At 37.8% G+C, this 27786-nt stretch overlaps 1 protein-coding gene across 2 annotated transcripts in view; it reads right to left on the bottom strand.

The window, feature by feature from the left end:
• The window catches only part of CHST9 (carbohydrate sulfotransferase 9), a 232060-nt gene that overhangs the window by 184421 nt on the left and 19853 nt on the right, over positions 1–27786 (bottom strand). For both annotated transcript variants that reach the window (XM_047697612.1, XM_047697613.1), the window contains exon 2: positions 8097–8307. In XM_047697612.1, the coding sequence (XP_047553568.1) occupies positions 8097–8202 (106 nt within the window). In that variant the 5' untranslated portion in view covers positions 8203–8307. The remainder of the gene's footprint in view (positions 1–8096; positions 8308–27786) is intronic.

Here is a 27786-nt window from a genome sequence, read left to right as displayed (position 1 = left end):
CATTTGAAGGCTGCTGATATCCAATGCTGCAGACAGCCAAGATGAGGATGGTCAGGACTTAGTGGATGTGATGGCAGGCAGGTTATTGGGACCAGTCATTGATGGGGGCAGACTGCAGCAAGGGGAGGGTGAGAAGAGAGTTACAAGTAGACGATGATGAGTACACAAAATTCTTTTAAGAAGTTAAAGGGGAGGAAGTGGATTGGGGGAAGAAGAAAACTGTGGTTGAAACATTAGATATTTGGGGCACCTGGGTGGCTCAGTGGGTTAAAGCCTCTGCCTTTGGCTCGGGTCACGGTCCCAGGGTCCTGGGATTGAGCCCCGCATCGGGCCCTCTGCTCAGCGGGGAGCCTGCTTCCTTCTCTCTCTCTGCCTGCCTCTCTGTCTACTTGTGATCTCTGTCTGTCAAATAAATAAATAAAATCTTTAAAAAAAAGAAACATTAGATATTTGACTTGTGTATTTTAGATGGGTGAGACTGAACCATGTAGAAATACAGATGTAAGGAAGTGCTAGAGAAAGTAATGAAAACGCAGAAGAAAACACAGAGAGGATGGGCAAGATCACTGAAGAAACAGATGCTTTGGGAGACATAATATGAGTAGGATGATGAAGAGAAGGAAGATGGAGGAGGAGAAGGATGGAGGAGGAAGTAAGAAGCTAAGAGAAGAGCCAGAGATGGGGTGGAAGTAGAGAAGTCTACTTCTGTCGTCCTCCTGTTAGCAACAAGCTCTAAGAATTTCCTCTGATGCTCCCTCTTTTCTGTAAAGTAAGAGTAGAGGCAAGCTGTCTCTTTAGATATTGGGGAGATGACGTGCTTGGAGGGCTGAAGAGAAAGCAGCATTTCGGAAACTCTCTCTCTGGAAAACAGGAAAGAAAAAGCTTAATAGGGAACAGAGGATTGCCAGGCAACATTAAGAGCCCATCCATTTATCCTGTACCAAACTGTCTCATCTAATTTTGTATCATAGTCTGTAGTTGCCAGAGATAAAGACAGACACCCAGACTGATCTTGAGGAATGACACCATGAAATGTTGTCTTTTGTGAACAGTGAGCTGATGAGGCTTCTTCATGACTTGAGCAAAAACACTCCCACAAGAATATTCCAAATTCACTATGTGACTCCATCAAAAGTACATTTTCCCCCCAACACTCTGATCCTAGAAAAGCTGGGGGGTCTAGCAAGTGCATTTAGCTATTCTATAGGGAAGATACAGTTCCATTAATATGATAATCATTAATTAAATGATTTGGGACTTATACATATATCCCTATGTGAGTGTTTCATATGAATAGTCTCTCAAAAGTTGTTAAATTCTTCAGAAGAGGCAAAATGAAATATCTAGGACAACGAAGTTCACAAACAGATCTAGAAGGTTATGATGACACCAAAGATTGATATATTGTCATTCCTGCATAAATTGTCAGCTGTTCTCTAGGTCTCTGGAATCTCTCTCCCAAGTCTTTCGGTTGATGTCTTAATTGGGGTCTCTTATGCCTCAGGCACCCTGGGCCTGACCCTCGGTGGGCTTCCAGCTGGGGAGATGAAAGCAAATGCTTACAACCCAGGCTGATTCACTTCACAAGAGATGGAGCTAAAGCTGGACAGAATAGTAAAGGGGAGATTAGTGATTAATTCTGTTTCATTAGCACAAACATATTTACTTTCAATCTCCCGCATACCCTTCACTATAATTTTGGTAATCTGTGACTTCAGGAAACAAGAGAGAACACTTAAGGAAAGCTAACTTCTTTTATTTAGAAACAATCCCTGCTTAGTTTTTAAATTTTCTATCCCTTCAACCTGTGAGGAAATGGATACCAGGAAGTTTTCCACCAAAACTCTTAGTTGGTTGATTTACTTCTGAAAGCTACGTTTGAAAAGAAATGTAGAATACATTATTTCCAAAGACATTGGTTCTGCACTGGTGGACTTTCTTTTTTTCTTTTTTTTTCCTCTTTTTTTTTTTTATTCATTTTTTTTATTTTTTACAAACATATAATATATTTTTATCCCCAGGGGTACAGGTCTGTGAATCACCAGGTTTACACACTTCAGAGCACTCACCATAGCACAAACACTCCCCAATGTCCATAACCCCACCCCCCTCTCCCAACCCCCCTCCCCCCACCACCCCTCAATTTGTTTTGTGAGATTAAGAGTCACTTATGCTTTGTCTCCCTCCCAATCCCATCTTGTTTCATTTACTCTTCTCCTACCCCCTTAACTCTCCATGTTGCATCTCCTCTCCCTCATATCAGGGAGATCATATGATAGTTGTCTTTCTTTTGAAGTCTGAGGCCGTTAGAATACTAAAGGTCTTCTCTGTGAAGGCAGATTTTTTTTTCAACAGGGGAACAGAAACTATATCCTTGCTCCTGGTGAGGCATCTGGTTTCTAGACTTCTCAGCTGGATTTTGGAATGGCTATGTTCAAGACACTTTAGGAAACAAATCAGTAATTCAAAAACATTATGAGTCCAAGAGGGGCAGGAGGAGAGGATTAGGCAGGAAGAATCTCATCTCAAGGGGAAAACAGCAGGAAAAAACCATCTCAAGGGGAAGGCAGGAGGAAAATACCAGAAGGGTAAGGGGAGGAGTACTGTATGGAAAATAAGCGGTTATCAGGAAGTATGTTTTAGTGCCAGTTTCGTTATTATTGGCTATACAAATTTAAGCCTTTTAGTTGCTCCTTTATGAAAGGAGGAGGCTGGGATTAGGTGACGCTTTAGCAATTGAGTTTATTTTTATTAGGAAAATGAGAGATTTTGGACTAGATGGTATTATACACCAAATCAATACTAACAGGCATTAACCTGCCTATTGCCACGAATTATTTAGTGAGTAGGTCTTTACACTCACACTCAAAGTCCACACTAATGACCCAGTAATTATTTTAATCGATTCTCAATGAACCCTTAACTACTCCGTTGGCATACCAATAAGGAAGAAGCATTGTGAGAGCAGGTTCTGAGCTCTGTGTTTGTATCTTCCCACCCATAATTCTGAATGGAAATCTGTGTATCCAAATATTTCTATATCCATTTTCCTAAGATTTATCATTTAACATTTGCGGTATTTTAAGAAGCCCTAATTTTCATTTGTGTGAGGAGAAGAGAGGATATAATACGGAAGGTTAGTTGAGTTGGAGACTCAGAAGGCTTGGTAGAAAGGCCAGGCAAAGGCCCCTGAGTGAAGCAAGTTACAGGTGACTGGGGAATAAGAATAAACACTGAATTTGGAGGGCGCTGGGGGTTCATAGTGAAGTGAAGATTCAAGTCAGGACCTGAAAGCTGGGGACAGGGGGTGGAGTTACTCTGGTGACTGATGTGTAAGTTCCTTGCCCTTGAGAAGCTTATACTTTATTGAGAGAAGTAGACTGTATGTAAAGAAACATGAAGCATGACTACAGATGGGAATAAGTGCTATGAGGTCAGATTAGGAAATAATTAAAACAGGTGCTGGAGGAGAAAACATCAGAGGACACCTATTTTACATAAGATGTTGAGGGAAGGTGATATTTAAACTCTACCCTGAATGATAAGGAAAGCCAGTAATGAAACAGCCAAGGAAATATATTTTAGGGAGACAGAACAGCTAACTCAGAGACCCTGAGATGAACAAAGATCACATAAAAGACAAGATTCACTGGCATCCGGAGGTGAGTAGAGGGAGCACGTGCTCATTTGATTAAAAAAAAAAAAATGGCTGTAGGGGCACCTGGGTGGCACAGTTGGTTAAGCATCCAGTTCTTGGTTTTGGCTCATGTCATCATCTCAGGGTCCTGAGCTCAAGCCCTGCGTCAGGCTCCGCGCTCCCCATGGAGTCTGCTTAGGATTCTCTCTCCCTCTGCCCCTCCCCACGGCCCTCTTTCTCTCTCTCAAATAAATAAATAAATCTTTTTAAAAAAAGATTTTTGATGAGGTTGCCATCCTCATCAAAAGTGGAGGAAGTAAATCGAATGAATGATTTTTTTTTTTCTAAAAGAAAAACAACTCTATTTTCCCGAGTATGTGACTGACTGTAAGCAGAAAGTCCTTCCATGTTATAAGCGGCTTACTCCAGCTCAGGTATACAAAGATCTCCTGGGACAAAATACAATTTCAATACAGCAACATCACAATCAGGATGAACAGCTTGATTTTGGAGGAAAAGAACATACTTTCCCATCAGAGAGACTCAAGAGAAAAGAATTATGTCAATCCAGTCTAGTTGCAAAACTTTATATGCCACAAAGTATATTTAGTTTGAAAAAAAGCAAGATGAAATCTCCTAAGAAATACCAAAGCACGAGGTTCTGAAGCAATTGTCTGAGAAAAAGCAATAAGGTGGCTTTACTTTGCCTGAAATCAGAAGCTTGTAGCTACTACATTTCACTTTCATACACATGTATGAGGGTTAAAACAACCTGGGCCTAATGATGTTTATTGTGCATTAGCAGAAGAAAATATTAAAAGTACTTATCTGTTTTGGCTATGCTGCCATTGATAATAGCATGCAGGAACTGAATAGAACACCGACACAGGAAGTCCCTATCACTGACCAAAAAAAGAACATACTTTTCGGGCTAAGTATGCTGAGTTCTGTCCTACAGACTCTGGATTGGTAACAATGAGTTTTGAGAAGGTGAGATTATAGCTATATGAGTCTTTCCTATGTTAACTATGATAATTCATATGTTAGCTATGATAATTCTTAGCTTAGATGCTAATGTTGAACCGTAAGCTTAATTCAGGTATCACTACTTATTTAGTGTAAATCAAAAAAAGAAACTAGTAGAAATCAGGAAAAAATGTCTACTTAGAGGTTGAAAAGAAAGTTTAAAAAGTTTATATTTAAAGTAATCATGAAAAATACTACCAATAAAAAAACCAACAAGTTATTAGTCTTGGCAAAGCCATCCTGAAAAAGAAAAAACAAAGCTGGAGACATCATGCTCCATGATTTCAAACTTTACTACAAAGCTAAAGTAGTTAAAACAGAACAGTATTTGCATAAAAACAGGCACATAGATCAATGGAACAGAATAGGTAGCCCAGAAATAAACCCATACTTACATGGTTAATTTACAACAAAGGAGACAAGAATATGCAATGGAAAAAGACAGTCTCTTCCACAAACAGTGTTGGGATAACTGGACAGTCTCATGCAAAAGAATGAAACTGGACTACTACCTTACACCATGCACAAAAAGTGACTCAAAATGAATTAAAGACCTAAATATGCAACCTGAAACTATAAAAGTGCAAGGAAACATAGGGTGGTATGTTCCTTGACGTAGGTCTTGGGTGATTTTTTAAATCTAATATCAAAAACAAAAGCAACAAAGGAAAAATAAACAAGTGGGACTACATCGAACTAAAATCCTTCTGCACAGCAAAGGAAACCATCAACAAAATGAAAAGGCAACTTACTGAATAGGAGAAAATATATGCAAATCATACATCTGATAAAAGGCTAATATCCAAAATAAATGAAGAACTCAAACAATCTGGGTGTCTGGATGGCTTAGTCTAGTTAGTCTAGTTAAGCCATCTAGTTAAGCGTCTGCCTTTGGCTCAGGTCATGATCCCAGAGTCCTGGGATCGAGCCCCGCATCAGGCTCCCTGCTCAGAGGGAAGCCTGCTTCTCCCTCTCTCTCTGCCCCTCCTCCCTGCTCCTGCTCTCTCTCTCTCTCAAATAAAAAAACAAAATCTTAAAAAAACCCCACCTCAATTCAATAGCCCAAAACCCCAAAAAACAACCAACAATCTGATTAAAAACTGGGAAGATCTGAAAAGACCTTTTTCCAGAGACATACAGGTGGCCAACAGACACATGAAAAGATGTTCTACATCATTAATCATCAGGGAAACTTGAATCAAAACCACAGCGAGATATCACCTCACACCTGTTAGAAAGGCTATTTATCAAAAAGTCTAAAAATAACAAGTGTTGGCAAGGATGTGGAGGAAAGGGTGCCCTTGTTCACCATCTGTGGGAATATAAGTTGGTGCAGGCCCTATGGAAAACAGTATGAAGGTTCCTCAAAAAATTAAAAAATAGAATTACTATATGATCCAACAATTCTGAGTATTTATCCAAAGAAAACGGAAACATTGGTTCAAAAAGATACATGTGCCCCTATGTCCACTGCAGTATTATTTACAGTAGTCAAGATATGGAAATAATCTAAGCGTCCATCAATGAATGAAGAATATTACTCAGCAATAAAAAATAATGAAATCTTGCCATCTGCAATATGGATGGACTCTGACGGCATTAAGCAAATGAAATAAGTCAGAGAAAGACTAATACTGTATGCTCTCTCTTATATGTGGAATCTTAAAAAAAAAATTAAGAAAAATCCAAGCCCCCTGATACAGAGAATAGATTGGTAGTTGTCACAATAGAGAAATGGGGAGAAATAGAGAAATAGAGAAATGTCACAAATGGAGAAATAGGGGAGAAAAGAGTGAACTGTTTTTGTTTTCTTTTTAGTTTAAATAGATTTATTTTTAAAAAAAGGATCCTGAATAAAAATGCTCAGAAGTTGTTTAGATAGATTTTTACAGTGTCAGATAAATCCAGGGAACAATTTTAGTTTGGGACAGATGAGACTAAATTTGATTCTGGAAATACTCAAGAAAAGAAGTAACATAAGTATTTGGTAGGATCTGTTTGATTTTCACTACTTGGCATATTTTAAATATGTGTATATAACTTCACTAGTTAATAGGGGATTTTGTTAGATGTGTATATTTCTAACAGAGGTTTCACACAAGAATAACATACATCATATTTTAAGAGATAAAACACATATAAAATACACACGTATCAGTTGACCTGGAAAACTAGAGAATTACAACCCAAGGCACAGTGTGGGATAAGGCAGAAGTCCAGCTGGAAGTCTTACTGAAAAACTTTTCTTCAGTAAGATAGTTACTAAAGGAATCTTGGTTCTAAGATTTACACTCACTATCATGAGTAGATCATTTAAGACATATAGAGAATCAGAGAAAGTACTAGCAAATTACAAATACAATTTAAGAGAATAAATATATTTACTATTATTTATTACAGTATAAGCACATCTTAACTGGGGGACGTAATTCCCCAACTTGGAAAAATTACAAACTCAAAATTAAGAATCCAACTTGCAGAAGAGGTTACACATCTGTGAACTTGTGAGTAGCTTAGGTTTACAAGTCAGTATCCATACTTGATACTACAGCATTTATTATATGTGCATCTTATCTACCTTTTTGGATAAAAGGTTCTTTGAGGGCACATGAGAAGTCGGAAAGTCTGGGCATGGGTCTCACTTTGGACGTTCAGCTTTTGCACCTTCAGGCAAGTCACTAGGTTTCCGGGTCTGAGTTACTTCATCTATACAATAGAAGGCAGTAATACTCACCTTTCCTCACCCTCACCCCTGCCCTGCACAGAAGCCAAGTGTAGGGAAGGGCATGGACTTTGCAGAGAGACAACCAGAGCTTTCTCTCTACACATTGACCTCCACATGTGAGGTCTGGGATAAGTTTCTTGCCTACCCAAGCCTCAGCTTCCTCATCTATAAACTTAGAATATCACACCCTGGAAGATGTCATTAGGATTAGAGAAAATACCCGTAAACTTTAGGCACTTGCTAAGCTTTCAATAAGTGGCCTCTATTGATGCTTGTGGCCCATTTTGTAAACTGTATTATATATATAAGGTATTATTATTCAATTAATTAAAAAGGAATTAAAGGAGATATTTAGTTGTATATTTAGTTCCTTTTAGGTTTGTGCCCAGTGCTTACAGGACACCCCAGAGGTAGGACACATGCTACACATTTGAGTAGACAATTCTCTACAAACAATCCGTGCTGGGCTAATGGGCCATGCTGCTCCCCCACTGATATAATAAAAATTCCAAGTGTTGTCCCCACCACGGAACAAATGCCCACCAGAATTGCATAATCATCCTTCCTTTTAGGAGCTGGGGATTACAGTTTATGTCTATTTTTTGTTGTTGTTGGAAACACTGTGACATTCTATAGCTCTGTAAACATTACAGCTTATTTCATTGAAAACGACCATTATGAGTAAAAATAGGAAAAAAGAATGGTTACCTGTGTGCTGTTCTTCAATCCAGACTTGCAAATACATGAAGAGGAGCAGTCCCGCTACCCCAAATATGAGCACCGAGAGGAAGACTTGTTTGGGGTTCATGACCATTTCAGATGGCTGCCTTTCCCCTCATTTCTGAAGACCTCATGATTTGTTTTTCTGGGGAGCTTTGATCCTTTCTTGTTCTAGGAAGCAATCCTTCCATGAAGCCACCTAGAATTTTTAAAAAATCCACACTGTACCTTGCTGATGACATTTCTTGCCCAATACAACATAAATCTGCAGCACATCAACGCTAGTGAAGACGTAGGTGAACTTGAGCTCTCTGAAGACAGAAGGGACTGGAGGAGATTGTCCCTAGAATGGCAGTTTTCTACCGTAACCTTAGGAATGTATAAGACCCTCACATTTACTCAGGTGTAGCATAGCCAGACTGAGGCCACCCTATACTGGGAAGAGTACAGCAGGTTCGGGTTAGTTCAAAATGATTGCGAGGGGAAGGAAGACTGTCAGAGCGGATTGTTTAAGGAGTTTTGAAAAACGTGTTTATAGAATAAAGGGGGGGGGATCACTTCCTGACTGAAAAATATATAAAAATGGAGGGTTCAATCTATCATTTTCCTCTCATGTAAAAGTAATAGATTTCTCCAACTGAAAGGGTACATTTAAAATTCCTCCAATGCACAAAAAGATAAATATTAAAAGGTCAGATTTAAAGGGCTTCCCCCACAAGAACATGGGAGTACAGAAATCGACCTCAGATTACAGAAATCTACCTTTGTAATGAAAGGTTTAAAGAAATATTGAAGTGACTTTGTTTTAGAACAACCTCATTTAGTGTAATCTTACCCTTTTACTTTTTGGAAGTTGCATCCATGTTTGAGAATCTAAGGAAAATGCAAACCCTCTTAGACAAATATCAACACACACAAAATCTTGCTTAAAGAGCAGGATGCTTAGTTATTGTCACTGGAACCCAATTTAAGAAGCCCTGCTTCCCATGAACTGCCATGCAAATACAGTCGCCTGCATGGTGAACTCACACAGTTAGTCCAGCTAATGAGGCCAAGGTCATGGCTTTGTATCTAGCACCAGCGAAAGACCTTGGCTCTGTTCTTTGGCCACAGACCACATCCCCTCTTTGGATGAGCTGAATGTTTTCTCACTGTCAGGACATCACATCCACTGCTGTGTCTAAAAATGATCTCTCTTTTTTCTCCAAATATGCCTCAAAAACTTAGGGGAGAATATTAATTTAGCCTTTTTAAGAGGTGTTTCGTGAGGGAGCCTGAGTGGGTCAGTCGGTTAAGCATCTGCCTTTAGCTCAGGTCATGATCCCAGGGTCTTGCAATTGAGTCCTGCCTGCCGCTCCCCCTGCTTATGTGTTTGCTCATTGTCTCTCTCTCTCTGTGTCAAATAAATAAATAAAATCTTTTTTTAAAAAAAGAGATGTATGGTGAGATGCAAGGAAAAATTTAAAAACCTGCTGCGGGGGAATAAATAGTTGGTTGGTTAAAGGGTAAGATTTACAGGTTCTTGGCAAAAACCATTTTCATGTAAATGATGGCCTTCAAGGGTAACCTATGAGATCAGCATTATAAGGAAATGTGGTATGGTGATTCCCTGATTAGAAAAAAAAAAAAAAATCCAGGGTAGCCTGGCTGTCTCAGTCATTTAAGTGTCTGCTGGCTCAGGTCATGATCCCAGGGTCCTGGGTTTGAGCCCTGCCTGAATCCATCATCAGGCTCCCTGCTCAAGGAGAGTCTGTTTCTCCTTTCCCTATGCCCCTCCACCCACTTGTGCTCTCTCTCTCTCTCTCAAATAAATAAATAAAATCTTTAAAAAAAGAAAAAAAAAACCCAAATCCAACAAATAGTTAAAAGTGTATATGCAGAACAACATCAAAAAAGTCATGTTATAAGTACCTTTTTTCCCTTATAGTTTAATTATTACCCAGAAGGGGCCAAAGGAAGAACAGTGATTGTTAGTATTACCTGAGGAGTTTTCTAGTATGCACTTGTCTGAGTTACCTGAGGAAGGGGCCACTGTTTTTCATGAGAGCTTTTGAGCATTTCAAGCATTTTCTTGATTTTGCTAGTAGAGTAAGTTTTTAAATAAGTAGAAGAACTGGGAATATCACCATACTGCTATTTGATGGGTGGCGCTTTGCTCTTATATTGATTGAAAGCTAACATCTTATGGGCTTTCCAAACATATGCAACAGAGAACAGTTCCTGAGGGAGAGCTGCAATTTGAGGTGTTCTGAGATTGGGTCCCTCAAGGGAAACGACGAGAAGCCAGCTTTCTCTTGTCTTGATGTTGCAGTTAAACAATGAACAGACATAATTCCTGGGTGCACAAGAAGATTCGTAAGGAAAAACCAGTTAAACAAAATCCAGTACTAACAGAGAAATAGCTGTTTACAAGAAGAAAAAGACTTTTACAATCTGTCTACATAATTAAAACTTATCTCAGAAGCAAGAGGATAGAAGAAGAGGCATAAATCAGAACAGAGACACGAACCTGTGGGAATAGTAGATGTGCAAAGCCAAAAGAGGTACTCCTTGAGGGTTTTCAGGGGAAAATTATTACCTACGAAGCTGGAAAGAGATGAAGAATTTGCCCTTCCTTTCTTCGGGAGATGTTGCTCTACTCTGACATATCCTCCTGGGTAAGAAGTCAGGAGAAAACCCGTAATTGCTATTATGGCAGATGTGAGTAGGATTGAGTGATTAAAGCCACAAGGCAGAAAGGCAATCTGGCGTAAAACGAAGAGATACGTTTGATTTTCTCCCATCTCAGTCCATTAACCCAACGTTGGCGTTAGGAAATGGCTCTCATTAAACAAAGGTGAGGCAGGAGGAGCAACGCTGCTGCTTTAAGCAAACCTGAAGGTCAGTAGTGACGGGAAAACACACCTATTTGGAGATCATACATCTACCTCTACGCCTGCAGGAAAAGTGCAGACTACTGGAGACTGAAATTACTTGGAATAATGCTATTTTATGTACAAGCATTATACATTGCCATGGTCAGAGGCTTTCTGTATTTCATACAACCCCCTTCTCTCCCCAGTCACATACACAGTACCTTGAACCTTACTGGTACCCAACAGGGTGCATTGCACTGAACTGAATTTGGACCTCCAATAACAAAATACAGGCCAATTAACTAATTGTCTAGTTGTGCCTGTAAATCCTTCATCCTATCTTCCAAATGGAGAAATATGGACTATTAAAATCCTGAAAGAGGGATCTATGTGGTTTTGTTAAGAGAAAATACACATTTATTTTTATTCGCATAGCCTCTTCATTTATCCCAAATGAACACAAAAAGATAGGTAAACACAATTGTTTCACTACCTTATCTCTTTTCCAGCACTTTAAAAATCATTCCTTTAAGATGTTCAGCATCATTCATCCTCAGGGAAATGCAAATCAAAACCACAATGAGATCTTACCTCAAGCCTGTTAGAATGGCCTCCATCAAAAAGAGGAGCTAACAAATGTAGGCATGGGTGGGGATTAGAAAGGGATCCCTTGCACACTGTTGGTGGGACAATACTGATGGGGCCGCTGAAGGAGAAGTGCACGGAGGCTCCTCAAGCAATTAAAAACAGAACTACCGTATGATCCTGCAATTCCACTTCTGGGTATTTATCTCGAGGAAATGGAAAAACTACGTCAAAGAGACATCTCCTCCCCCACATTCATAACAGTGTCATTTATAGCCAAGACATGGAAATAACCTCTGTCCACTGGTGAATGAATGAATAAAGAATATCACTCAGTGTATTATTATTTTTTTTGAAGATTTTATTTATTTATTTGACAGAGAGAGAGAGCGCACACGCACAAGCAGGGGGAGCAGCAGGCACAGAGAAGAGAAGCAGGCTCACCAAAGCAGGGAGCCCAATGGGAGAATCCCAGAGTCCTGGGATCATGACCTGAGCTGATGGCAGATGCTTAACCAACTGAGCCTCCCAGGTGCCCCCTTTCTTATTATTCTTAAGGTAACATGCATCTTAATTTTTTTTTATTTGTTTATTTGACAGAGAGCTAGAGAGAGAGCACAAGTAAGCAGAGCGGCAGGGAGAGGGGGAGAGAGAGAAGCAGGCTCTCCGCTGAGCAGGGAGCCCAATGCGGGGCTCGATCCCAGGACCCTGGAATCATGACCCGAGCCGAAGGCAGCCACTTAACCAACTGAGCCACCCGGGCACCCCGGTACCATGCATCTTAAACTTACACAGTGCAGTATGTTAGTTAACATCTCAATAAAACTTGACAAATTATTTTAAATTACCCTTGTTTCCAGGAAAAGCATTTTAGGACTTTAGTATACCAATTATTAGATGGAGGCAATTTATTTATTTATTTTTAATTTTTAAAGATTCATTTATTTGAGAGAAAGAGTGCACCAGTGGGGGAGGGTGGCAGGGGCAGAGGGAGAGAGAGAATCTTGCCCATACATGGGGCTCAATCTCACAACCCTGAAATCATGGCCTGGGCTGAAACCAAGAGTTGGGTGCTAAGCTAACTGAGCTACCAGGGTGCACCTGGAAGCAATTTATTTAAAAGGAAATTATGAGTTGTCCAGTTGGGCAGAAGTCTACAGTCTTGGGGAGGGATTTATGAAATATAGAGAGGACAGTTTGGAACAAACTGGTGTAGAACAGTTTGACACTAAAGAACCCTGGAGTCGGGAGATCACCTGCCTTTACCCTCCACCTTAGGAGGACCTCAGTAGTCTTTGCCAGTCTCTATCTCTTCCTCATATTCTGAGCGAGTGAGTGACCATCAGGGATGAACTTCCTCAATTTACCACCTGCCCTCACCAAGTTTACTATCATCCGTTCCCCGCCCACAGTTCTTTGCCTCTATCTCGCCCAGACAACTGTGAAACTCAACTCCATCAGTACTGTGCCAGCCTGCGTCTTATCCTGAACCTCTTCCCCCAGTGACTTCCTCTGTAACCCCTCCAGCGACTGCCCTATTACCGTCATTCCCAGATGAGCATCAAGACAGCCCTCTGCCCTGACGGTCTCTGGTGACCATCTCCCAGCCAACTCTCCCCTCATCATTGCCCAGGAAGCCAGAATATGTGAGGAGGCTTACAGGTTACATAGGGACTGAATTTATAATTCCCTGGGATTTTATTTTGTTTTCCTTTTTCCTATTCTACTTACCTCCTCTATGAATTTCCTGTTTGTATTTCTTCCCTGTTTTATTGATGTGCAGCTCCTTTTGCATTTGGGATGACAATTCTTTGTCAGTTCTAAGCATTACAAAAAAAAATTTCTTGCCTTTCTTTCCATCCTCTCCAGCTCCCTTCCCTTGCTGGTGGTGTGGTTGTCTTATTATGAAGAAGTTTTAAATCGAATTTTATCATTCTTTCCTTCTTGGTGTAGCAGCTAGTCTTGGGAAAAAGCACAGGGTATACTCGAGTGCATGAAATTGTGGAGAGGTTAGTAATTTCCGAAGACTGATTGGGGTTTTTGGGAAACTAATAAAGGATAGAGTGGTTCCCAAGGGTCGGTAACAGCAACCACTTCCAGAAGTGAAGACAGGAGGTAGAGAGCTATTCTTGGAGGGGCTGGAAGGAGAGGGCTGGCTGATGAGAGCTGTCATTTATCGCAAAGGGACCATACAAGATGCTGCACTGGGGTGTTAAGGGAACCAGAAGAATCACTTTCCCATCCTCAATTTCTTCCTGCCCTGAGGACCCTGTCAGTGACTTCTGTTTGGCAAACTCTGTTGATACCTGAGGAGATCCTGACATTTGGGACAACATGGATGAAACTCGAGGGCATGATGCTAAAGAGGGACAAATACTGTATGACCTCCCTCATATGTGGAATCTAAAAAGCCCCCCAAACCCCAAAAACCAGGAAGACTTTTTATGCAGCACATAGTGGTGAGCCTCCCAAATCACAAAGCAGGCTAGGGCATGGTAGAGATGGGAGATAATCAAGTTTGTGTTCTTTATGAATTTTCCAAGATAATATTCCTTAGCCTCAAATATTAACATTATTCTCCCCTATTTCCTTTCAAAAGTCACAAAGTTCTGCTCTTCATATTTTAGTACTTGAATCCACCTGGAATTTATTTTTGTGTACGTTGTAAGACATCCATTCCAAATGGATACCATCTGTCCAACTCTTTTAACTGAGGTTATCATTTCACTACTGATTTTTAATGTTGATTTTGTTATATTTCCAATTCTTACGTATGTTTGTTGCTGCGTGTAGATACTATTCTGTTCTATTGGTCCAATGTCATATGTTTGTACGAACATCTGGGCCAATCTTGGAGGGATGGAAAATGAATCTGATTACTGATTTAATTTTGTTAATTGTTATTTGTTTATTCATTCTACTTTTTTGAGTCAGCTTTTAGAAAATTACATTGCCCACATAATTATCATTTCCTTTTGGTTTTCAAATGTACCAGCATAAAGTTGTTCATGGGATTTTATGATTTTAAAGATCTTTCCATTCCTAATATTATGTATTCATGCCTTTTTTCTTTGATCATTCTTGCTAGAGATTTGTCTATTTAAAAGTACATTGCGGTTGGGGGCACTAGGTGGTGGGTATTGTAGAGGGCACGGATTGCATGGAGCACTGGGTGTGGTGCAAAAATAATGAATACTGTTATGCTGAAAAAATAAAAATTAATTAAAGAAAAAAAAGTACATTGCAATTCTTCTCTCTCTCTCTCACTTTTTTTTTTTTTTTTGGCTTGTTTGTTCTCTATTTCACTGATCTCTTTTCCCATCTTTATTTCTTTCTTCATTCTATTTCTTGAGGGATATTCACTGTTTTTTTTTCAGTCTTTTAATTGAAAATTAATTCATGTATTTTAGATCTTTCTTTTTTATAAAACACATTTAGGTAAGGCCACAAATTTCCTCCAAAACTACTTTAGCAGCATTGCCTTTTTATGTGTAGTATTTTCATTGTCATTCAGCTCTAAATATCTTGCAATTTAAATTGATTTTGTCTTTTCTTTTAATGTTTTTTCTTCTCCTTGTGTTAGACTTAGTTTTCCTAAAGTTACTTAATTGTCTCTGTTCCTTTCTGCTTTCTTGAATCCAATGGTTTTGTTAGCTAAGTAGTACTTTAAATTAAAAAATAAAACTTTCTTAGCTATGAATTTTTCTTTTATTTTTTTAAAGATTTTATTTAATTTTTTGACAGAGGGAGAGAGAGTAGGCAGAGAGGCAGGCAGAGAGAGAAGGGGAAGCAGGCTCCCCACTGAGCAGAGAGCCTGACCCAGGGCTCTATCCCAGGACCTTGAGATCATGACCTGAGCAAAAGGCAGATGCTTAATCAACTGAGCTACCCAGGTGCCCCATTAGCTATAAATTTTTCTAACAGTTTACAGTTTTCACAGGAACTTCAGCATGCTTTAAACAGGCACTGAATTATTTCCTCATCCTGATCTGTTTTATTTAAAAGAAATATTCATTATTAATTATTAAGTTGCTGGTATTTTATCAATTTCTGTGTTCACTGTTAATTTTTGAGTGCTACACTGTCTCAGTTCACTTTCTTTCTTGTTGAACTACAGCCTTAAATATTTCTTCTAATGAATATCTGAGAGTTAACTTATCTTTGATTCTGTATGTACAAACTTATCTTATTGTTGTCCTCATTCTGGAATGATGGTATGGCTAAATACGAATTGAGGTTAAAAATTATTTTTTCTCAGCACTCTGAAAATTAATAACCATTCTTTTTCTTTCTAATCTGTAATCTGGGTTAATGTTTCTGAGCAATTTTTCCAGTTTACCAATGTCTCTGTTTTTGTCTATTCTAGTGTTTTTATTCTGTCTATTGTATTCTTGCCAACACTGTATACTTTTAGGGTATCCCAATTTCTCCTTCTCCATATCCATTTGTTCTTGTTTCATTTTGTTAGCCAGGATGCCACGGGAACTTACTCGAATAATTAGCTGAAAGCTATCAGCAGAAGTGAGGAGAAGGGACAAAAGCAGGGAAGGAATGTGTTTCATTTTCTAGAACCAACAGTTCCAAGCAAGGAAATGCCCAAGCAGGTGTTATACCAATAGCCAGTTGGAGGGGTGCCTCAGTCACCCCTCAGTGACTGAGTCAACTGACTCAGTCAGTTGAGCTTCTGTCTCTTGATTTTAGCTCAGGGTCATGAACTCAGGGTCCTGGGATGAAACCTGCCCTGCCTACGGTTCTATATTCAGCGGGGAGTCTGCTTGAGATCCTCCCTCTCCCTCTCTCTCTGCCCCTCCCCCCTGCATGCCTGTGTTCTCTCTTTCTCTCTCTCTCAAATAATAAATAAATAAATCTTTAAAAGAAAATGAGCCTGTTTGAGCTAGATTGGAGATAAAAACCTGTGCAGAAGCCCCGCTGAGTTGTCCTGAAGTTACCTTTAGCTCATTATAAGATTTCCCACTATGGGTGAGTTTTCTGCCATTTTTTGAACACATGACATGGGCACTAGCATGTTGACATGCTAGGCATGCACAGTTGAACTGAAGTGTTTATGTAGCTTCCCTAACCCCATGGAGAGACAGCGCTTTGAAAGCAATCTCCTGTCTCCTTACTTCTAACAAATAACAAAAAGTTCTTTGCTTTCAACATTTCTTTGGGTTGTGTTCAATTTGGTGCATCCCAAGCAGCAAACCCCTTGAGTCTGGTTACATTTTTTCTCTGCTTTTCGAGTTTGTGGTACTGTTATTTATAATAGAAAATATCTGTTTGGTCTTCCTCCCTGTTTCTCGAACAGAGCTCCTAAAACCCTTGACATTTCCTTAGACATAAGTGATAAAGGTATCTTTTGTTATGTTAACAAGGTGACTTTACCTAGCCTCTAGGTCAAGTAAGAATGGGTGCTGGCTGCCAAGGGAACTAACCCTGATGGAGAGTTGGAACTTTTCAGTCTTAGTCCCTGACCTCTGGGGACAGGTGAGGTGCTGGAGGTTCAATCAATCACCAATGCCCAATGATCTAATCAATCATTCCTATATAATATTAGAAACCTCCATAAAACCCAAAACAACAGGGTTCAGAGAGCTTTCAGGTTGGTGAACCAGAATGCATCCATATGAATGTGACACACACCAGTTCTGTGGGGACAAAATTTCCTGAGCTTGGCATATTTCCTTGCATTATGTACTTCGTCTGGCTATTCATTTATATCCTTTATAATATTCTTTTATGATAAACCAGTAATCTAGTAAGTAAAATGTTTCTCTGAGTTCTGTAAGCCTCTGTAGCAAACTAATGGAAACTGAGAAGGGGGTTGTAGGATCCTCCAATCTACAACCAATTGGTTAGAAGCAGGGGTGACAACCTGGACTTGTGATTGACATCTGAAGTGGAGGGAGGCTGGGGTAGGGCTTAGGGTGAGCAGCAAGAGGGAGATGTCTTCAAGGACTGAGCCCTTAAACTGTAGGACCTGATATTATCTCCCGGTGGACCGTGTTAGAACAGAGTAAAATTTATGTGATACCTGGTCATTGTGTGGTCAGTGGTCATGGAGAACTGGAGAACTGCTTGGTGATGGTGGATAAATCATACATACCAGGAAGATTTACATACTTTTACTAGAAACTATCCTTTACTCTTCAGATATTTTAAATGTATCCTAAAGTTTTTGTCAGATTGCACCAAAAAACCTAAATTTTGCTTGTAAATCTCTTAGCATTAGATTTATTCATGATCTTGGAATTCTTATTAGTAAGCTCATTTCAGATAGAATAGTTTTTAAATTTTTATTTTGCCTCAAAAATCTTGGGCTTCTATCCAGAACTAAGGCTCCACCATTGTGGGCTTCGTTTTTGACCTAGGGTGATACTGGGGCTATTGAAACCAGTCAGAAAGCCTAGCTACCAGCTCCCAAGTGGGAGCTAAACTCCCAGACAGCCCAGCAGCTTCCACACTCAAAGCCTCACAAACTCATAATTTCTTCCTGTTTCACCAGTTTTGCTTGTTTACTTCTGCTCCTGATTTTGAATCTGGTTTTATATTTTTATTTTATTATTTTTTTTAAACTTCATTTTCCATTGTCTGGTCTGGGGAACAGACTAGGATATTAAAACATAAACATACTTCCTTCTCTTGACCAGAAATCCCCATGTAAACTTTTCAGACATAATTTTATCTGTAAAAACGGGACAATGAAATCTGCACTATATATCTGATGGCTTTAGAAAACATAAAGTCAAACAGAATATGTGATCTTTTGGGAAAGTATAATTATAGTGTAAAATTACAAAGCATTTTGGTAAACTGGTTTCAGTAAATTAAGTTTTTATTGATAATTATCGTAGGTATATAAACTCTTAAAAATCTATCCTTTTTATCAACCATAGTGACATTAAATTGTGATATGCAGTCAAAGGATATTTAGTCAATTATGGACAGTGTTTTATTTAAAAGGAAAAATGTAGACAGTACCCATCTTATTTAGTTATTGTAAAATGTGTTAGCAACCAATACTGTAAATCTTCATTGAATTACTCTTAACTGAATGAGAAATGTGACCTTTATTTATTTATTATTTAACGTTTTTACTATTCTAAAGTTAAATAACTATTTTAATCCATTTTATTATTTTGCAATTTCTGAAATCCTATAAACAATTTCTATATGCTTTGACTCAATTCTTGAAAAAAAATTTTTAATCCTTAAAAAATGTTTAAAGCTATCATTTTGAAATTAATTTTAGACTCACATAAAAGTTGCAAAGATAGAGTCCCTGTGCACCCTTTGCTCAACTTCCTCGAATGATAACACTTTACGTATCCATAGAACAACTTAACAAGACCATGAGCTGATGATAGTACATGTGAAAGGCAGAATAAGCCCCACCCACCCACCTAAAGAGAAGCCTCTTCACCAGAACCTGTGAATATATTACTTTACATGGCAATGGGGAATTAATGCAGATGAAATGAAGGGTTTGCTAATTCACCGACCTTTATTTAGGGAGAATATTCTCGATTACCTGGGTGGGCCCAATGTAATCACCAGGGTCCTTAAAAGTGTAAGAGGGGAGCAGCAGAGGAAATCAGAGATGTGATGTGAGAAGAAGGCAAATCACCTTCCTTAGCTTTGGAGATGGTGGAAACGGAGGAAGGGAATCACGAGCCAAGAAATGCAGGTACCCTCAACAAGACAAGAAAGAAAATAGGTCCTAACTGGAGACTACAGAAAGGAATGGGGACCTGCTGACACCTTGACTTTAGTTTGTCACACCCAAACACAGGACTGCAAAATCAAACATTTGTGCTGTTTAAACCACTAAATTTGCTAAGATCTGTGATAGCTGCAAAGAAAACTAATACAGTTCAATACTTTTATAAAGTAGCATTTTAAAAGGAGACAGTTTGTGAAATTGCTATGAATGGGTAGAATAATACTGATCTTTTCAAATACTTTTCGCATGGTTTCTCAAGTATAGTGTTTTCTGGTCTATTTCTGTGATAGCTCAATTGTTCAATTTTTTTTTGTTCTGTTTTGGCATACAGAACACAGAAACATATTCCTTTACTAGACACTAATTTATAGGTTCTTCCTTATGTATTTTGTTACTTTGATTTCCTGTATAATTTATTTAACAGGTACCTTCTCCTTTTAGCTGGTGTAATTAAAATTTAATTATAATTAAAGTTTTTAACAAGACAAGGCTTTGCCCTTATATTCTTTGTTTTAGAAGAATAAGTTTTAAACTCACATTTTATATCCTAATGTTCAGTGTAGAGTTATTTGTCTGTTTTTAGGCAACAACAGTCTGTCTTTATGGACCATGGGAGACTAAAAGCAAAAGCCTTTGCAAACATTTATTTAACACAACCATTTGTATGAGAGAGGGGAGAAAACCCCTCATAGAGATTATTGTTAAATGAATTGTTCATCTCCTCCTCATGTTTACTTGTGCCCTATTCTAAAGTGTTAAATACAGAGAACACAAAAATGTTGTCTTTCACATTTGTTTAAGCCTTGTCACAGGAATTTGTACCATGTATTTACCTGTCTGTCAGCAGTCGTCAGGATCACATTAAGTAACACAGAGAGGGCCAAATCCTACTTTATTAAAGGGACCTATGAAGACAGAGGAAAGCTGCAAAATGTTTTTTGGAATTCTGGGATTTGGCCATGGTGGTAGGAGAACATGGCAGTTTGAGGGGGCCTGACAATGTGAAGCCGACATCGGCAAGGGATTATGCCAGATAAGGTGAGGGAGTTAGCAAGTCCGGCGGAGTGACTGAGTGTTAGTGACAAGAGAAGCTAATAATGGAACCTAAGAAGTACCACGTAACAGATGGCTTCCGGTCCACGACTGGGATCAACTGTGGTATAAGCAATAGAAATGCGTAGGTGACAAGTAAGAAGCAGAATTAAAGAATAAAGTGGGGGGCGCCTGGGTGGCTCAGTGGGTTAAGCCGCTGCCTTCGGCTCGGGTCATGATCTCAGGGTCCTGGGATCGAGTCCCACATCGGGCTCTCTGCTCAGCAAGAAGCCTGCTCCCCCCCGCCTCTCTGCCTTCCTCTCCATCTACTTGTGATCTCTCTCTGTCAAATAAATAAATAAAATCTTTAAAAAAAAAGAAAAAAGAATAAAGTGGGTGTTGGGGTGCCTCCCTAATGTCCATTCTGGTTTTCTGTCTGGAAGCCTCACGGTTTAGAACAGAACTTCCTCACCTTTAGTGATGGGCCCGAAATAGTGTAATCCTAACAGGACATTAATCCTTTGTTTCTAGCCAAAACAGTAATTTCAGAAATGGCCTGGTATATTAGTTTCCTGGGGCTGCCATAACAAATGACCACAAACTTAACAGACTGTAGGCATCAGGAAGAATAAGGTTAGCCATTGGCCAGGAAATTCCCAGGCAGAGATTGGACTAGATTATATTCCATTCCAGAAAACCTGTCTTTTTGTTTATGAACATTCTCTTGTCTTTCATTAGGAGACCATTTATTGTAGTATAAGTTAAGTATGTAGTTACTTTGTATCACACACAAATGATATACTATATAACATACATACTATGTTACTATGTAGTGTATTGTTGCTAAGTATGAAGATTTTGGAGCCTGAATGCCTGTATGCAAATCACAGTTTGAGGATTTCCTTGTTCTGTGATGCAGCTTAGTATGTATACTTTGTGTGCCTCCGTTTCCCCACATCTAAACTGAGGATAATAAAAACATCTACCATGTGAGGTTGCTGTGAAATAATACATGTAAAGTATTTGGAAGAATGCTTGGCCCACAGAAGTGCTCTACAATATTAAGATATTAATATCTTTACCTTCTACATGCCCAGCACAGGGACAGGTGCACTATAGTTAATTGATAAGTATTTGTTGAAAGATTGTGTATTTTTACTTTAAAAGGCAGTCTGTTTTTGCTGTTAGAGGTTTATTCTTTCAATTCCAGCCAATTCAATCTAGTCAATAAACAACCATTAGGTTCAAATACAAGTAAGGCTCTGTGCCAGACACTGTATACAAAGCCAAAATGGGTAAGGTTTAATCTCTGATCTTCATCAGAGAATATTTGAAACTATCTCCTCATTACTTGCACAAGTTGTTCTGGTAGAGCCTTCTAGAACAACTCATAACAAATCTGTTCTCTTTTACATGACAGACTTTCCAATTATTGAAAACAATTATCCTGCCTACTCTTAATCTTTTTTTACTCCAGGATAAACAATAAATATACACAATTCCTTCAGCCATTCCTTACAGGACAGGGTTTAGGGGCATTAAGTCAACTTAATCATTCTCCTCCAGACATATCTGAGTTTGTTAATGTTTTTCTTTAAATGCAGGGCTCAGAAGTAGATACAATAATCTGAGCATGATTGAATGGATGGATAGTGTAATGAGGATTTATACTATAAAAATAATAGCTAAACTTGAGTGCATCCAGAGATAAAACGGGAGAATAAAACAGGTTATAGGTTAGAGCATCAGGGGTTTCCTAGAAAGAGCTTCTAAAAAAATAAAAGGAAAAGATTGTGAAATAAGAAATGCCATAAAGAATGTGCATTACAAAACCAAGACAGAATATTTTTATATGGTAGGCAGTAAATAAAATATTCACTTAATAAATACACATAAGGAAAGCGTTTAAGAAAGAATAGGGATAAGAATTAACTATAAAATATCATTTCCCCCCAAAGTGGAAAAAGATGAGACCAGAAAAGATGATTTGGTCAATGTGGAAATTACTGAGAGAAGATAAAAAAGACCAAAGGATTTTGAAGAGAGGAACTGCAAATGAGAATTTACTATTCCAACCACTAGTTTGAAATGTTGGAAGAGAACAAGTATATGGACTTCAGTGCACAGTAGGGAAGGATAGTTGTTATACCTACAGATGTTATTCATATACTCTTGAATAATAATGAATAACACCCTTAAACCAATAATGAAGTATTTGGAGTATTATGTAAATAAGCCATATATACTAATTTAAATTTTCTTTTCTGTTTCAGTGACAGCAAGACATGAGTTTTTCATGTTGAGTTATAGAAGGAGTTACTTCTCAGGGAGATAGTCCAATGTATACAGGAAGTACATAACCTAGTCAGTTTCGTGGGTCATTATGATTGGAAAAGTGATATAATCCAAAAACATGGTAAGGCAGGAGAGAGAGACAAAAATGGGGGAAGGAAAGAGAATTTTAAAAGCTTCATCATGTCATATCTATTTCCAAAAACCTCAAAAAAAAAAAAAGCAAATAAAACCTGGCAGCATTTAAGAGACAAGAGGCAATAGAACATTAGAAAAGCATTTACTTCTTATGAGTAAGCAGTAGTTCCAATTAGTATGTTAGCTACAACATAAAATGGAATAGATTAAACTGGTTTTGAAATGTTAGTTTTTACAATAAAATAGCAATATTTATACCTAATAACAAATATTTAAAACTACTTCTAGTACAAAAATTCTTATAATAAATGCTGTAAACAAAAGTCTGGCATTGCTCTGTATTTAACAAATTGTCTAGATATATTTTATCTTTTTTAAAGATTTATTTGTTTATTTGAGCAGGGAGGGGCCCTGGAGGAGGGAGAAGGACAAGCAGACTCTTGCTGAGCACAGAGCCCAATGTGGGGCTTAATCTCAGGACCCTGAGATCAAGTCCTGAGCCAAAATCAAGAGTTGGCAGGACACTTATCTGAATGCATCACCCAGGTGCCCACAGACATATTTTCAAGTAAATATTTTTATGGTAAGACAATAAAAGACAGATAAATGCTATTATTACTGTTTACCATTTAGACAAAATGTCTTTTATATATCATCATGTCATCACCTGTATATTACATTATTTCTAAATCCCCTCTTCTGCTCATCACAGTAACAATAAAACCCCTGTAAAGGTGTTATATGTATAGATTATCCGGCTTCCTTATGTCAGATATATTAGGTAGTTATTTCTGTTAATGATTAATTAGCTAGACAGTCAATATCTATTTGGAAGATTGATTTTTTTCCTTCTTTATATGTTATCTTGATATCTGATGTGTTGCTTTTGTATAATGTCTATTATAGAAAGGTTAATATCATTACCATAAAGTAGGAAATTCTACAGCTAACATAAAGCTCTCTAAAACACTAGAAATGCATTATATTCTAAAAGGAATATGATTTGTTTCTTATAGATAGTAAAGTTTGTAAGCCAAGCACTCACGGCTAGCTCCAAGCAATCTCATGCAAATATTTATTAAATTCTCCTATGTGCTCCCTCTCTCTCCTCTTGTTTCACATTCTAGCCCATCTGTGCTTAGCCTGCAACCATTTAATAGAGAAATAACATGAGCAAAAACAGCAGAGGTGCTAATCTACAAATCTTGCTTTAAAAAAGGAAAATAAATCTGCAAAAATATCTACTGACAAAAATCATATAGTAGGCTCTTAAGGCATTTTTAAAGAACACACCACAAAAATAGCGCTCATATTACAATATCAAAGTGACTGCCTAAGGTAGTTATTGAAATAAGTACAGATACATTGGGAAGCCTGAAATGATGCCAACAAAGCAAAGCAGGAATAACATACAACTGAAAATTAGCATTCCCTAGAAAAGCAGGAAATACAATAAAACGTAAAAAACAAAACAAAACTTGTGAAAAAACATTATGAGACTTCAAGGATGATACAAAATTATGAATAATTAGTGCTGCTTTTAATGTTATTATTGTACTAGTTGGTTTTAATTAATTTAGTTAATGAGTCAAGGAAGAGGATTTCTACTTAAGTAGTGGCAGATTAGACTCATGTATTCCCTCTTCAAACTCCTCTAAAATAAAAGCAAAGAAACTAGAAAAAAAAATGTACAAAGATATAAATAAGGAAAGAGAAGATGATTATAAGATAGAGAAAAAATAAATTTTTAGAAAATGAAATGCAAAAAGAAGGGGGATAACTAACTTAAAAAACCATAAATGTTGAGGTCAATGTGTTTTCATAGATACCCACAAGAAATAAGATGCTATGCGCTATCAAGCCTAGGAAAGGTATACTATGTTCTGCAGAAGAGTAAAGGCAAGAGAGAAGGTAATGAATAACCAGAAAAGAAGCAAGGCAGAGAAGAGGGGAAAAACAAACCAAAATTAACTAAACAATGACAACAACAAATTCAAACGAACTATCCTTAGAGAGAAAAGAAAACATTTTAGTTCCACCAAAGTGAGACAGGACTCTGTATTTAATTAAAAAAAAGAAAGAAAGAAAGAAAGAGAAGACAAAAGAAAGAAATGAAACTCTTGCAAATGAAAAATATAACCAAAATGAAAATCCAGTCTGTACGTTAGAAGATAGGTTAGGATGCCTTCTCAGAAGGCAGAGTAAAAGGACAAAGAGATGGAAAATTGGACAGGAAAAAAAAAAACTCCAGGAAATATGATTCATCTAAGATATTCAACATCTGAATAAAGAGTCCCAAACAGAGAGAACTGAGAAAGCAAAAGGAAGGAGACCATTAGTGATATAATTCAAGAAAATTTCAGGGAACTGAAGGACATGAATTTACAGACTTGAAGGGATCTCTGAGTACCTCAGCACAAGGGATATGAAATAAATTTATCAAGGGAGATCATACTGACATTTCAGAACACTAGGAATAAAGAAAGGATTCCATGTATTGTCAGAGAGAAACAAACGATCATACCCAGGGAATCAAGAATCAGAATGACAGACTTGTTGACAGCAACACTGGAATCCAAAACGGAACAAGAATGCCTTCAAAATTCTCAAGGGAAGTCATTTCCACTTAAAATTCTTAAATGCTACCAAATTCTATCAAAGTCTCAATCAAAGTGGTGGATAGAACAAATATTTTCAGACAAGTTCTCAAAAAAGATTTAGCTCTCCAAAAACTACAGAAGGAACTGATGAAGCAAGGGCATAAGATGAGAAGAAATGGGATACAGAAAACTATAGGTCCAGAAAAGGAGAGAGAGGGGACATGAGAAGTGTTTCTAGTTAGTAGTGAAAGGATAAAAGTTGTATAACAGGTATAGAGGGTAAGCAGTTCAAACTAGAGCAAAACAGAGGCTTGGGAGAAAGTTTCTGGAAAGATAAATCTAGTAGACTCTCTGATTTGTCTGAACATTTAGAGAGGATACTTATTAAATAATTATGAAGACTTTGACCAAATTAGTGATTAAAAACTTAGAACATTAAACAAATGAAAGAGCAAGACACTATTAACTTCAGGAAAAACAGAAAATGTAGAAAAGGAAAAAAATTAGATTTAGCTGCATGGCTAGGCTTTGGATAACATATACGCAGCCCTGATAAAGAATTCACTGAATATGTATGCAAACAAAATGCTATCACTACATTGCAAAGATAGGAGGGTTAGTAGGTGAAGGACAGATGCGTGTGGTAAAATGAGGAAGGAAAAAAGACTAGGAAAGACTCTTCCGGTGGAAAGTCAACAGATAAAGCCTAAAGCTAAAATATCAAGTTCTAAAATGTAGATATTGTTTAGAGAGAAGGAAGCAAATACCAAAATATGGAAGTTCACATGACTCATAATAGGCAAAACCAGAATCTAAATTTAGTTTGTCTGCCTCCAAATTACATTCTTTTCACTAAACTTAAGTATACCCCTCAAATTGAGGGATGCCAAAATTGTGATCTTTATTAAAATTTGCTCAAAATGAGATCATTTACTTTTTTATTACCAGAAGTTACTGAAAGTCAGAGATAAGTAAACTGAAAACCTAAGTAAGATATAAGGGGTTACTTGTCTTAAGAAAATATCCTCTTTCCAACACAGGCAGATACTTTTATATCATTTACCCACATCATAGGAACTTATAAAAGTAGACATCAATACTGAAATGTAATGATTATGTTAATTGGTCATCCAGGCAAACACAGAGAACTTCCTTCATATGGCTACAAGTTATTTCCTTCTTGCTATTGCAAAATACGTTCCTTGTCTTCGTGACCATTTCAGGCCATTGACCTGTTGACCATTCTGAAAGGTCTCATATCTCTAGCTACTATGGTGATGGTTGCTTGTTCAACCTTTAACAATATCACCCGTTTCTTTTTTTCTTTCTTTCTTTCTTGGAGTTTGACTTTCTCTTCTCTGTTCAGTCCCCCATGAAATGATCTAATTTTTGTAAAGATGAAAACAACCCATGTTCCATTTCTAATGTAACTCATCTAATCTGCTCTCACATTTTTAAATGTCTACTGGATATTTCCATCATATATTCTACCATTTCTCACACTTCTTAACTGTTCCAAATTCCTTATGATGACAATCAAGGCCATTTCTGATGTAGCTCTTGATTACTTCCTTAATTTTATCACCCATTTACTGAAAATTTACTCTTAAGGTAGGATAAATTATTTAAATTCTTAAGAACTAACCATTCATTTTTGTCTGTGGCCATAGGAACATTCTCTCCTTTCTTGTTCAGACCCTCTGCCAACCTCAAGCTGGTCCTTGTTTGCTCTTTAGGACTCGTCTTTGAGGTGATGCTCATGATAACCCCCATATCAAACACAGTGCCTTAGACATAGAGAGTGGAACATAAAGAGGTGTTGAATAAATGAACAAAAACACTTGTAGGTAGATAACTTATCTCTCGATAGTATCTTCAGTTCAACACAAATAAGCTGCTTCATCAGTCTTTCTTAAGTATTGCTTATTAAATAATTTTCCTTTACTTAAAAAGTCATTAGATTTTGTTGTTGTTTTTGTTATTATTATTGTTTGATCTAAAGGGAGAAACTCTTTCATCTGCCTTTTAGGCTCTTCATAAAGTGGTCTGCAACCTAACTTCCTGTTGCCCCCCAACAGAAACAATCCTCTCTATTCTACGGATTCCTGAGTACTCCATGCCCATTCGTACATACATCAGTTTGTTTTTCTTTTTATGACATCTGTCCTGAAACTTTCTTTCTTCTGACTTCAATCCTATACATGAGCAGCTCAAGGCTAACTTCTCTCACAAAATCTCAGAACTACTCTTGACTATATTGATGATAATAGCAACATTTTAGTCATTTATCAAATGTATTTTGAGAATCTGTTATCTGACAGGCATTGTTTAGGTACTGGGACACAAAAGTAAGCTGTGAAAAAGCAAGAACAAGCTAAAACAAATTAAACATAGGATTACGAAGTGTGACAAATGCTAAAAGCAAAAGCAAGGGGCAAGGTAACACAATATAG

Source organism: Lutra lutra, chromosome 12, assembly GCF_902655055.1.
Source record: "Lutra lutra chromosome 12, mLutLut1.2, whole genome shotgun sequence".
Lineage (NCBI taxonomy): Eukaryota > Metazoa > Chordata > Mammalia > Carnivora > Mustelidae > Lutra > Lutra lutra.
Note: the sequence above shows the minus strand (reverse complement) of the source record. Positions and strands in the feature narration are given on the sequence as shown.